This window comes from Thermobia domestica, chromosome 7, assembly GCF_964235325.1.
Source record: "Thermobia domestica chromosome 7, izTheDome1.hap1.1, whole genome shotgun sequence".
Classification (NCBI taxonomy): domain Eukaryota; kingdom Metazoa; phylum Arthropoda; class Insecta; order Zygentoma; family Lepismatidae; genus Thermobia; species Thermobia domestica.
The window spans coordinates 222939871-222954120 of NC_137460.1; the positions used below are offsets into that span (position 1 = coordinate 222939871).

A 14250-nucleotide genomic window follows, 5' to 3' on the forward strand; every position below is an offset into this window, starting at 1 on the left:
TATATTAACAATAAGCCACCTTTGATTTACCGACAATGCGTATTTAATGAAATATGGTAGGGAGGTATAAATTGCCTAGGCAGTAATTACCCCCCTGTAGAGTATTATGTAATGTGTGTTACAATAAACCGCCTTTGATGTACCCACAATGTGTATTTAATGAAATATGGTAGGGAGGTATAAATTGCCTAGGCAATAATTACCCCCCTTGCTGAGTATTATGCAATGTGTTATTATTAAGCCAGCTTTGATGTGCCGACAATGTGTATTTAATCAAATATGGGATGGGGGTATAACTGCCTAGGCAATAATTACCCCCCTGTTGAGTATTATGCAGTGAGTTATTATTAAGCTACCTGTGATGTACCGACAATGTGTATTTAATGAAATATGGTAGGGAGGTATAAATTGCCTAGGCAATAATTATCCCCCTGTGAAGTATTATGTAGTATAATAACAATAAGCCACCTTTGGTGTACCGACAATGTGTATTTAATGAAATATGGTAGGGAGGTACAAATTGCCTAAGCAATAATTACCCCCCTGCTGAGTATTATGCAATGTGTTATTATTAAGCCACCTTTGATCTACCGACCACTAGTATTTAATGAAATATGGGAGGGGGGTTTAAATTGCCTAGGCAATAATTACCCCCCTGTGGAGTATTATGTAGTGTGTTAACAATAAGCCACCTTTGATGTACCGTCAATGTGTATTTAATCAAATATGGTACGAAGGTATAAATTGCCTAGGCAATAATTACCCCCCTGTGGAGTATTATGTAGTATATTTACAATAAGCCACCTTTGATGTACCGACAACTAGTATTTAATGAAATATGGTAGGGAGGTATAAATTGCCTAGGCAATAATTACCCCCCTGTAGAGTATTATGTAGTGTGTTAACAATAAGCCACCTTTGATGTACCGACAATGTGTATTTAGTGAAATATGGAGGGGGTATAAATTGCCTAGGCATTATTTACCCCTCTGTGGAGTATTATGTATTATATTAACAATAAGCCACCTTTGATATACCAACAACTAGTATTTAATGAAATATGGGAGGGGGGTATAATTGCCTAGGCAATAATTACCCCCCTCTTGAGTATTATCCAGTGTTATTATTTAGCTACCTTTGATGTACCGACAATGTGTATTTAATCAAATATGGTAGGGAGGTATAAATTGCCTAGGCAATAATTACCCCCCCCCCAGTAGAGTATTATGTAGTGTGTTAACAATAAGCCACCTTTGATGTACCGACAACTAGTATTTAATGAAATTTGGGAGGAGGTATAAATTGCCTAGACAATAATTACCCCCTGTTGAGTATTATGCAGTGTGTTATTACTAATCTACCTTTGATGTACCGACAACTAGTATTTAATGAAATATGGGAGGGGGTATAAATTGCCTAGGCAATAATTACCCCCCTGTAGAGTATTATGTAGTGTGTTAACAATAAGCCACCTTTGATGTACCGACAATGTGTATTTAGTGAAATATGGTAGGGAGGTATAAATTGCCTAGGCAATAATTACCCCCTTAAAGTATATGTAGTGTGTTTGTACACCTTTGATGAGCCACCTTTGATGTACCGGAAATGTGTATTTGTTTTGATATGAATTCCTTGGATGAGTATTATATTGTTTATCAAAAGAGACCGTCTTTTATTGGGAGGTACTTTTTGCCTAGGCATATTATACCGGGGGTATTTATTTGCGGAGGTACGTTTTGCCGGTTACACCGGCATTAGCGTGGGACGTAAAACAAAAATTTCATTTCATTTTTTTTATTATAAAGATCTGGTACAAACATATTTCTTTCTTTTTAAATTCCGAAATTTGTTGTAAAATTTCTGGAACCCAGACTCGAAATACTTTTATTACTGCACGTGGCTTTACGTCACATCCACGAGCTTTTAAATTATTAACCTCAGCAAAGATATAAAATATGAGTTAATTTTATAAAAGACGCAATTCATCTGGGAGTCCATGCAATCTAAAAAGTTCATGAAGTTAGTTCAGTACAGTGGTACTCAAAATTATAACAAAATACTTTGGTTTGAGTAATATTTACCTGTACCTTGGGCAGAAAGTACTCATACATATGCACTATACTTAGTAGAATGTTCATTTCATATTAACAAAAGAAGAATGTTTTTAATATATGTATGATTATTATTATGGGATAGTTGTTGATATGGACATGTTTTATGGTTACCTAGTCAGTGAGTTTGTGTACTTAACAGTTTTAAAAAAAGGATACTATAAGTTATATCAAATAATAAACCAGTTTAGCACCGTTTATAGACGTTGTCATTTTTATTAAAAAGGTGAGATTAATGGTATTTAAATATCGAAGCTAATATTTTTATGCCAAAGAATTACTACCACTTCGAATTTTTATTTCAGCAAACGAACCAGGTTTACGACTATCATTTTGATAAGTCGTTATAAAAATTTTGGTTTACCTCACCCGGGACTTTGTAAATTCAATTCCCGAAGAAGAGTAAGGTTGAATTTACTTTTATACTACAGTTAATGAATACGAACTTAACCATATTGCGAAGTGGTAAAGTAATCATAAGAAAAATGGACAACGAAACAATGCAGCATGAATCAAATAATAGTGACAGCGATGAGACTAGTGTAACACCAGGATTGACATCGGAGGATCGAATCTTGTTAGCTTTACAGCGACAATTAATGCAGATGTCTACCGAGATAAAGAAGCAAAATGAAGAATTAAAGCAGACCATAGAGCAAAAGTCCAACGAAGCTAACGAACAAAATGAAGAATTAAAGCAGACCATGGAACAGAAATTCAACGAATCTAACAAGACCATGGAACAGAAGATAGAACTGAAGTTTGACGAAGCTAACAAGCAATATGAAGAATTAAGTAGACGGATAGAACGGATAGAACAGAAATCAGATGAAACGAAACAAACAATTGTCCAGGTGGTGAACGACATATCCTCACAGTTCGAGGAAAAGTTAAAAAGGATATCCGATGATTGTCAAGAAAAGCACAATCACCAAAATCAAGAAATTAGTGCTGTAAAAAAAGATTTAGAAGTAATAGAATCTTCCATTAAACAGCAAAAGATCCAGGTCACCAACAATTCTAATAACATACGTGTAAATACACAGTTGTTAGCTACTATTCAGGAAGAGATTATAACGTTACAGGCTAAAGACAACATTTACCGTAATAACTTGGGTAGTGATCGCTTTGAGTTGCCCCACTCACCAGAGATGAACTCGCCTTCGCAGGGGTCTGATGAGGATATTATACTAGAAGAAAGTTGTCCGAAGAGTACTGATGAGCGAAACGTAGATGGTGCGACGACACAGCACGTCATGGATAGGAACTATCACTCAACAAGAACAAGGAATGAGAAAGGGAAGGTAAAATTAAGTGTTAAGATGAGTGAAATTCGAGCTATGAGCAAATTCAGTGGTAAGTGTAATGAGAATGCTACTTCTTTCTTAGAGAAATTCCAAGACGAATGCAATATGTGTATCGATCGATCACAATATATGAAATTAATACCCCATGTATTACTCCCACCTTGTTCCTTATGGTTTAAAGCAATACGTGATCACATTAGTACATATGAGGAATTCAAAGCGGCATTGATCGCAAATTATGAAACTGACTTTTTGCTGGCAAATAGAGATGCCACCCTTAGAAATCAACACTTCAATCCTCGATTGCACAAATCTGTTGTAGAGTTTGTTGTAAATGTCTACAACGAATTAAAGGTCGTTAATCCTTTGCAATCGGAATCGAGAATAATAGCATCGATTCGAAATTTGCTTCCATTTAAATTGCAACAGATCTTATTTTCCACACAGTGTATGAGTTTCAGCCATTTATTGATGCTTGTCCAATGCTACGAAACTCAATACCATGCCATGAATCCACAAGCCGGAATGGGTAAAAATAAGAATAATTCAGATCATTTGGTGCCTGTTCGGAATTTAAATATCCGAAGTGTGAATAATACGGAACATAACCTAAGCCGAGTATACTCTAGCAATCCAAATGAGCAAAATAGACAAGGTTATGTAGGGAATCCGCCTAACCTAACTAATCATGGTAATTATGATGTCAGATCACTCAACAGCAGTAGATATAAAAATAATCGAAGTACTGAGGGAAATTCCAGAAATACAGCGAACTACGTGGATAGACGTAATTGGAGATCAAGAGATGGGACTTCATACCAAAATCTGAATCACGATGAAAGACATGAACAACATAATGTAGAACCTAATCATGATAGCGCAGTACAGTGTACTTTATTAGATTCATATGCAAGTACGAATGTAACATGATTACCGTCAATGAAATTAGGTTAAAACCATATCAGTTATAGATTCTTGTGAATTTTCATTTTAAAGTTTATGTGTTAATATCAATAATGAAAACGATTCTTAAAAATACTTGAAATGCTTAAGTAGAGTTTTAGGTAGACTGGAAAATTAATTTTCAAATGATTTTTATTCTTTCTTGTTAATGTGAAGAATCATAATTCGATTTATAATTAATTAAAAGCAAAGATTATTTATATTAGATTGATTTGTGTTGAAAACTTAATTGTCAAAGATTATGTTAAGAAGAAGATCTATTCTATAAAACTAATTATTCAACGACTACCTTGAATAATATTCTTCTTTATTATAACATCTTAGTGCTACGATGTATACCTTTAAATGCAACATCTGACTTATTTGTTATTTAATGCGCCCGTAAAGATTAATATTATTTGTAACCCACGTTTGTCCTTTACATTTTTGAAATCGCACCCTGCGACGATTAATTAAATAAGCGACGATATTTTAATAAGGAAATATATTAATAATATAGTGGATAATAATGAAATAAATATAATTAATGTAATTAAAGATAAATATTGATGAAATGAAAGATTTGTTATGAATGTATTTATATATATGTATATGTATACGTGAAATGTAATGAATAGATATACAAGGTGCGATCAAAATATGATGGATATATGTAATATAAGAACACTAATGTAAACGGACCAGTGGTTCTTGAAGATAAAAGCCAAGCCTACTCATGACTTTTATATTCAGTCCCTTTGTCGAGCGACATTTTTTATATAACAAAATACTTTGGTTTGAGTAATATTTACCTGTACCTTGGGCAGAAAGTACTCATACATATGCACTATACTTAGTAGAATGTTCATTTCATATTAACAAAAGAAGAATGTTTTTAATATATGTAAGATTATTATTATGGGATAGTTGTTGATATGGACATGTTTTATGGTTACCTAGTCAGTGAGTTTGTGTACTTAACAGTTTTAAGAAAAGGATACTATAAGTTATATCAAATAATAAACCAGTTTAGCACCGTTTATAGACGTTGTCATTTTTATTAAAAAGGTGAGATTAATGGTATTTAAATATCGAAGCTAATATTTTTATGCCAAAGAATTACTACCACTTCGAATTTTTATTTCAGCAAACGAACCAGGTTTACGACTATCATTTTGATAAGTCGTTATAAAATCTGTCTATCGTCTTCATCTACATAAAAAAAGTTTTATACTCTTTTTAAGTTCAACACCGCCGAAACCGTGAGTGTTCAGAATAACCACTATACAACTAGTAAAAATCTCTGTTTCCGAGGTAATAGTTCACCACCAACAAAACCTATATCAGGGTCAAAACTAAGCAGTAACTAAAAGCATGAAGTTAAAAAATTAAACCTCATAAAAACTTAGCAGGTATGTTTCCAAAAAAAAAATCTATTTGCGCTAGGCTTTCCAAATGGATAAAACAATTCCTTAACAAACACAAAGTCATTCAAAACAAACTATATTAATTTTAATTTATAAAATTTAATTATTGTATATCTCGCAATATACCCCCAAATTAAAATCTAAAATTAGAAACAATCTCATAATCCTATATGGTGGAGATGCTTGTCAATTTTTTTTTTTTTTTATGTTTTATTTGAAGTGTTCCACAATTACCAGAAAATGTTTAACGAAAAATCAATTTCTTCCGCCGTGTTTGAGTATGAACGCATAAAACAAGAGGGTGCCATTCAGTTCACGGTGAAGCTCAAGATTGTATTGGATTAATATTCAAATGACATATACTTCGGAATCAAAACGACCCCCCTTTTTAAACAAATGATTTAAGAATCTACTGTAAATAGTGGGTACATTTTCAGAATTTAGGCGAGTTAGAGGTTAATGGAAGCTCGCGTTCTCATCACTAAAGATAAATTCCACATATATCGCGAAAGCAGAATGACTCCATATTTTTAGCAAAAATTTGCGAGAAGAAAAAAACTTTCCTTCGATTCAGAAATATTCAGTAACTGCTAGGAAACCTTCAGTAAAATCGTAACCGGTACAATATTTGAACAACATGAAAACAAAAATCTCTGATCAAGCCTTATTCTATTTAGAATATTTTCTCGTGTCATACTACTGAAAGCAAAGCATTGATAACAAGGGAATAAAGTCTATAGCAGAAAAAACAGAAATACTAAAAAATGAACAAATAAATTTATTAAAGTGCGGAAAATTTCCCTTTTTCTTTCCATGTATTTACAAAAATTAGACCATTTTATACTTCTTTGATAACATGTTCTTTCTACTTAGTAAATGAACTACCCAATGTCGAATTTCTAAATATATGAAAAAAAATAGCTAAGTTAGTAACACCATAGCCTTATTCTATTTACAATATTTTTCCTGTCATAATAATGAAAGAACGAATGGACAACAAACGACACAAAAATTTATAGCAGAAAAGACAAAAATATGGAAAACATGAATTAATGTGTGAAAAATTTGACAAATACATCTTTTTCTTTCCATGTATTTACAAAAATCAGACCATTTTATACTTCTTTGATAGCATGTTCTTTCTACTTAGTGAATGAGCTACCCAATGTCGAACCTCTAAATATATGAAACAAAAATGAATGTAATAACAGAAATTTACAAATTTTAAAAATATCGTACGTGTCGTCCCATAGAGGTTTTAACGACCGTCTCAGAGCTACTCTCAGTGTTACTCTCTTCGATTTTATTACACAACTTCACAGTCATTCTGCGCTTTCTGTTAAGTATGGCACGTAATGATTTATGTAAAAGTTAATTAGAACATCCAAATTACTTTGCCAACTTTCATCGCGGAATGCTAGACATACTTTTTTGTCAGTAGGAGACCATATAATAAGGAAGCATTTTGTCAAATTGCAAATAAACATTTGTCCCTGAATTTGGTGGTTAATATCATGTTCAACATTCCACACAACATCGCCATTTTCGTTATAATAAATTACGTATTTTGGGGTCTTCAGTTCTTCTTTTAAAGATGGTGAATTTCGAAATGAAAATGGGCATTTAACTTCTACGGCTGCACCTTCTTCTATTACTAATCCATCACAAGAAGCCGCGAGAAGACCCAACTCATGAAGCCAAACGCCTGTTAAGAGAACAATGTAACCCGTTTCCTCTGAAAACTGTCGAATGGCTTGTTGTTCGTGATCTCTTCTCCACTGCACTGCTTTGATTCCACTATAGTGCGTCCAGTAAGAGAACGTCTCTGACAGCTCGCAGTGACATTGCCACTACTCGCGTGTCAAGGTTTTTTTTTTTCGGTGCAACTGTAGTGGCAATTTAATTAATGGTATAAGACAGAGTGATCGTGGTTGGTAACACTGGTATCAAAGTAGGGGCTGCAATGTCCCACCGCATGTGTTAAGAAACGTCAGAGACCATCTCTTGTTGGCCGTGCTATAACGTCATATTCCCCGCTGAGACTTTTAAAGAGAGATGGAGGAAACCAGGTTCTTATTACGGGCCCGAATTTATTTGCTGTGAGCCTATGATTTCTTACTATAAACCATAAAGGATTTGCTGCTTGGCCTACTGTCATCCGTAATATGTTGATAATATGCTCTCGGGTCACTTTCGAAGCATTGACCAAGTGCATTCTTTTATCTTCTGCTTTGACATAAGCTTCGGAAAATAAAATGTCACCCATTACAGGAATGGACCGAAGATTTTCCTCATTGGGTTCTGGAGCTAAAAACCACGTATAACCAATAATTTCATCGTATGAGGCTAGCTTCTCTCGCAGAAAATTAATGTCCGTTTCATTCACAGTCCGTGAAGAAGCTCTATATTCACCTGAAACCGGAAACATGTCTTCTGCTGTGAAAACATTACGTGATTGAGCCTTTCTTTTATTCCATACGCAATTCTTGTCTGTTGAAGAAATATTCTTCGTTGCATACAGTAGAAGTGCCGCAACATGGTGGCAACGGAGAATACCACGCGGACATTGGCACTTCGAAGATATTATTTCGCCATCAGCATCTAAGGTAACCTATAATAATAATAATAATAATTGGAGTCTAATTTTAAAAAGGTAAGAACTACAGCAGCTAACAGTCTTTCTCCGTAAGTCATTAATACAACTGACTAAATTAAAATCATAACTTATTACCAGCATATGCAGTGGCGTAACTAGTTTTACTGCGCCCTGGATCGGGACCGATCATCGATTTACTCATACCGCCCCCTGTCCCACGCATTTCAGTTGATGTTATATATTATGTTGTTTTCTGAGGTTGGCATTATACTTGTAAACACTTTCTTTCGTGAAATCGTATTTGAGATCACTCCTCTACTCTCCACCCAGTATGACAAAGTTGGTTCTGAGTCCAACTCCCTTTAAGCCTCAGTATTGAAACGTCTTTGGCTTACTGGTTCGAAGATGATGAGAAAGTGCACTAAAAGTCTCAATAGTGGGGGGAGACTCGTAATTCAGAGGTAGAGCTTGTACTGGAAATCGAAACCCAGGTAACATATGAAGACTGTGAGCTGAATCTAGATAGGGAGGGATAGCTTGACTAAATTAAAGAGGCCATTTCATTGTACGGTTTATTTATAAGAATAAAAAAAAATAAAAATGAAAATACAAAAGAATCTTACAAATCGGTTACTTGAGATTACAACTTGAACTTATTACTATATCACATTTATGGGCACAACCCCTTCATTACCAAATGGGAGCTAAAGGTTTTCATGCTAAGCCGCGATTTATTGAAAATAGTGAATTTGATAATCCGTACTCGCAACTTGCATTGGCCCAAAAGGAAAAGTGTTAATTCTTGAAAAGGGAATTTGGTTTCATGTTGGAATTAAACTTCATATTTATCACTAAACAATCTCAGGGTGCTCATCCCGAATCGAGGGGGGACTTAGAAAAATAATCACATACCTGATTTTACGACGAGCGTCCGGGTCAAAGGAGCGAAACACACTAGATGACTGCAGGGCGAAGAATCAAACGAGCTGGGCGACAGGCCTCGCTTATAAAGGCGACTTCGTCCCACGCATTTCTGCCAGTTCTGACGTCGCTCTAGAGCTACGTCACGAGCCTTGACGAGCTTGGAGAAGCTTCTTCACGCGCATGCTCAATAGTGGCCAAGACTTCTAGTAGTGGCCAAGACTTCTATGATTTTCCCCCATCACGCCGGAGTTGAAGTATCTATTTTACATTTACATTTTTATTTCACGCATAGCTCCAAATACATAATGTTTTTCATGTACTTATCGCTTGCGTGGTACTAACTAAATTTGCATCCGCGACCCGGCACTGTGATTTGAGTAAATCAAAGCCAGGGTCATACCACTATTACATGCGTGTGGGTTGGTGTCAATGAGGCATCAGATTGCTAATACAATTAAAGCCTCACCTGACTCAGTTCTCCCTTTCTCTCTTTCCCTTGCTGCACACACAATTTGAAAAGCGCGGGCGTCTCGCCCCATAATTTGAGTCGGGCTTAGGACTTCGAGGCATAACTGTGTAACAATAAATATATATATATATATACGATCAGTGTACAAACTTATTTTTATTAAGAAGCCTAAAAATTTTACTTATTTTTTTACCTAAGTTATCATTACATATTTAATATGAACTATGCTCATTTCATACTGAGTTAAGGAGGAAAGCGTGCGAAAAATTCTTTTATATGTTTTGTTAAAAGTGTGAATTATATTTAATTAGGAATGATTACCTTAGTACACAGGTTTATTTATTATTTTAACCAGGGTAGTTGAGACGGAAAGTGATTTTTTTTTTTTTTTGCTTCTACTTTTATACTTTAACTAGGTAGAATGATATCATTGCTCATAATTCTTAATATAAGTAGGATGTACAGGATAGTTTTATAAGTGTCAACTACGTTTCAAACAGGCCCAATTTTCGTTTTGTTCCCGGGAGGGTTGCGGCGCACTGATTGCGATTACTCATTATGCAAAAGTTTCAGTAGGCAGATAGCTAGACAAACATTGCAATGACGATTGTCCATGTATCGCCCAGTGGGGATTCAGAAAGGGGGCGCGGTACTCACACGCCCATCCATGAGGAGTAAAATATATAAATTAGTCCCTAATGAAGCGCTTGTTCAAACATTGTGAAAAATAAAATTTTAAAATTTCTCTCAAAAGGAAGATCCTGAGTGTGTTCTCCACTTGTTGCAGATAATGCATGCGTTTCCAGTTCATAGTAATCCTGGATTGTCTCGTGTTAAACAACACAGCTTTTCTCAATGCCGCCTCCAGGAGGGTGGAGAGAAATACGTATTATGAAGCACTGCAGTTCAAATTTTCAGTTTGCGAACCAAATATCGAGAAACATCTCAAGTATGTTTTTCAGACTTGTGTCCTCTCAAAAATTTCGGGATCCGTCCCTGGTATCGGCTGTTACCAATTAACTGCTAATAGTCATAGCGTACCTCTTGAAATGGTTTCAAACGTTCTTTGCTTAAGGAACAGTTTTCCTTCTTTATTTTCGCTCCTTTACGGTATGCCCTGGAGCAACTGTTTCACTCGCTCCATTGCAGTTACGCCACTGGTCATATATATTATGTCATAAAGCAATTATGAAATTAGTAATTTACTTAAGCATAGAAAATACATTATAACCTTAAACAAGATTTAAGAACTTATTATCCGCACATTGTTTCTACACAATAGATGAATACAAAGAAATAGTAAATTTTAACCCACACAGATTGGGTGAACTTTCAATCATTTATTGGAAAAGATCTAGTAAAGTCCAGGGAGATGTTATCTTGAGATGACTTGAGATGATGACTGAAGAGTACATACGGTGTCAGAAAGTTACTAATTAAGAGATTATTTTCCTCAGTGCAACTTAACAGACACAAAAATTACTACTCTCTTATTTTTAATAAAAGAAACGATTCCTTTCAATTCCTTAAACAAATTCTATAGCATCTAATCGGTTATGGAATACGCTTTTTTTTATTATCATGTGGGTGTATATTAAGAGCGCGGAGTCCACTTCTTTCACACATAAAATTTCATAAAATCTACACAAAATTGCTTCAAATAGGAAAAGTGGTGCATAAGAAAATAAGAGTGAAAGAGAGTAACTCATGTTTTAACATGGATAAAGTATTAAAATGATCACTTTATTACAATGCAATAGTACATATGTAACCAGGCATTGAATGCAAGCATGGAATCGATGCAAAGCTAGGTGCTATTGAATACCTACAAAGGCTGTTCCTTTTTCGCAGGAATGTTTGTTAAACGAATCTAAGTTTATGCGCATACTCATCATCGCTAACGTGCCTGCTCCCAATTCACGCATTTCCACGCAAGCATCACTTTTTCCCTGTCCTGAACCGGGATACATGAAAATCTCCCTCGTGAACGGTTAACTGCTGTAACGCCGTATCTATTTTAGAAAATTCACCAGATGAATTTGGGGCATTTATTTATTTATTTATTTTGTAATAGTGAGTGAAAGTCAGGTGAGGGGAATAACTGAAGTTAAGAAAATACTTGTTGTTAGTTGTTTTTGATGTTGTAAGTGGTGCTATAATTGGAGGTGGAAAGGGCTGTTTGGCAGAGGTACACTTATGATTTATGGGAAAGGCAATGTGGAAATGCTGCATAAATGGCAAGACTGTCACGTATTATGTTTGAGTTTTATCGAGCTATACAAAAATAAGGAGTGTTCGTTGTTGAAATTGTGTGAAAGGCATGGTGTACTAAACAGGCGAACAGTTTGTCTTAAGTGTAGAAACAAACTGAAACTACAGAAAGGAGAGGAACATTAACCAAAGAGGAACATTTTGGTAGTTTTTGTTGATGGGATTTAATACTACCTCTCAAATCCATGTATCACATAAGCCATGCATTTTATGATATATAAAGAGTTTTTCCACTATTCTCGTTTATGCGTATACTCACCGCCGCTGACGCGCGCTCCCTACGGACACCCCCTCTCTGTCTTTCCGGCCCCCCTGCTGCGCTACGTTAGATAGCATTCGTACTTTTTAGTGGTCACTTAGCACAAAGTGTTTTGTGCACTAGTTTTTATGCCATACGTCCGCACTGTACTTCGAATAATATTCACTACCAAGTGAACATTAGTATTTTCGCGGAGAAAATCAATGATATATATATGTATCGATTTTCGTTTGGTCCGGCGATACAGCAGTAATGCCCTTGTAAGCTTTGGGTTTGATTCCTGATGGGGAAAACATTGAAATGTGAACTATAGGTACACGTCAATGCCTCAAGAATCAACAACAAATCTATAGCTCTTTTGTAGTGTCCACTTTGTACAGGTAGGTACGATTTATGCAGGAGTGACCATTTTTATGGCATATCAGCTTGCAGAGGCATACTATAAATCTATACCTGTTAGCGGGCATGCACTAAGATATTTTACACAAAGGGAGGGACGTTCAGTTTTTTTCAAGTGGTTCTCATGCATGCATGACATATGTAGGCCTACGTACAATGTAATTGAGCAGAAATGCAACAAGCAATATCCTAAAATTCTTTTCGATAATCTCTAACCAACATAAAATTCTTAGATGTAAACGTAAAATTACTATGGCAAAATAATGAGCAAACGTGATTCGATCAGAACACACAATTGTAATATTACATGATACAGACAAATCAGCAGAATGTTTATATAAGGTTTGCTCCACTTCTGTGCAATATATCAAAGCATTTATATTAACAAATAACGGATACAAACTTACCTCTACTTCATATGTTTTGTTCTTCATGCTTGCCTCCACTCTGCCTCTTAAATATTTAAATTCACCATCATACATAACGGAAGACACGTGATTTGATTCAAGAGCATTTTCGCCTTTTTCTACCAACTTTACTTCGTCCTCCAAGTATTTAAAAATTCTAAATAATTTTACACCCATTTTTCTTACGCAAAGCAACACAACACCTTCACTTCACACTCACGTTTGTATAGAAAACAAAATGGCGATCACCATCGTAACGGAGAGGAAATGACGTCACCACTATTTCAGTCTATAAACATTGGAAACATGACTATTCGTAATTGTGTTAACATTGAATGTAAGACAACTAGTCTGAAAACGTCTCTACAGTCACTATAACGTTTCAAATTTATGTAAATACAAAGCCACCAAAGCTCTTTCGTGGCTAAGCGGTTAGCGTACTCGCCTTTGTCGTGGGAGACCAGGGTTCGATTCCCGGCGGGAGCTCATATTGTTCGGATTACACGTTATCAGTAGGTCCACGTCTCATATAGCCTCGCTGCTGAAAGGGACGTTAAACTCAAAACTGTCACTGTCAGAAATAAAGACGTACGACAAAGATACAACCCCAGCATACCTTCATCATTAGTTCTCAAAGTAATCTCGGTATGCAGCACCTTTTACGAACGTGTCTCCGGTTGTAAAACACGCGATCCTTAGTTAGAAATGGATATTAATGCCAGGGCTGTGAAAGATTCCCATGAGATGATTGACAACGGAATGTAAAAGGTGATAATCTATCGACGATAGCTTCGGTGAGTACAGAGCATGGCACAGTGCCTTCTAACAAAGTCGCTAATTGAATGGTTTTGAAACCTTTTTCATTACATTTTTCAAGTTTTTAGATTGTAAAAAACTTACCCACATTTACTTAAACTCCTTTGACAACAGAGAATTCAGCTTCAGTTGCCTATGTTCTGTCCCGTTTTGTAGAAGAAATATGCTCTTCGAAGCTTAAACTTCGTAAAGCATAGCTGGAAAGTTTTTCTCTGTTTTTCCTTCATATAATGAGTAACATTTGCCCTCACTATTGAATGGCGATCTTCTCAACCAGAAGCAAGATAAATAACACATCGGAAAGCACAATTTTCGTTACCTG

General features: G+C 35.5%; 1 protein-coding gene across 1 annotated transcript; it reads right to left on the bottom strand.

The window, feature by feature from the left end:
* Nucleotides 1-5642: 5642 nt before the first annotated feature.
* Nucleotides 5643-13346, bottom strand: LOC145689572 (uncharacterized). The gene is made up of 3 exons (XM_081763751.1): nucleotides 13113-13346; nucleotides 7907-8398; nucleotides 5643-5726 (listed from the first exon to the last, which is right to left on the bottom strand). Exons 1-3 carry the CDS (start codon nucleotides 13287-13289, stop codon nucleotides 5643-5645), a joined length of 753 nt encoding a protein of 250 aa, XP_081619877.1. The 5' UTR covers nucleotides 13290-13346.
* Nucleotides 13347-14250: the final 904 nt, after the last annotated feature.

What these genes read in the sequence shown, in the direction of transcription:
- LOC145689572 (XM_081763751.1), bottom strand. Translation starts at nt 13,289, where the DNA reads ATGGGTGTAAAATTATTTAGAATTTTTAAATACTTGGAGGACGAAGTA. An exon ending in ACAAAACATATGAAGTAGAG is followed by an intron (nt 8,399 to 13,112) that starts GTAAGTTTGTAT and finishes TTATTATTATAG; the next exon opens with GTTACCTTAGATGCTGATGG. An exon ending in CAAATCCTTTATGGTTTATA is followed by an intron (nt 5,727 to 7,906) that starts GTAAGAAATCAT and finishes TCATGCTTTTAG; the next exon opens with TTACTGCTTAGTTTTGACCC.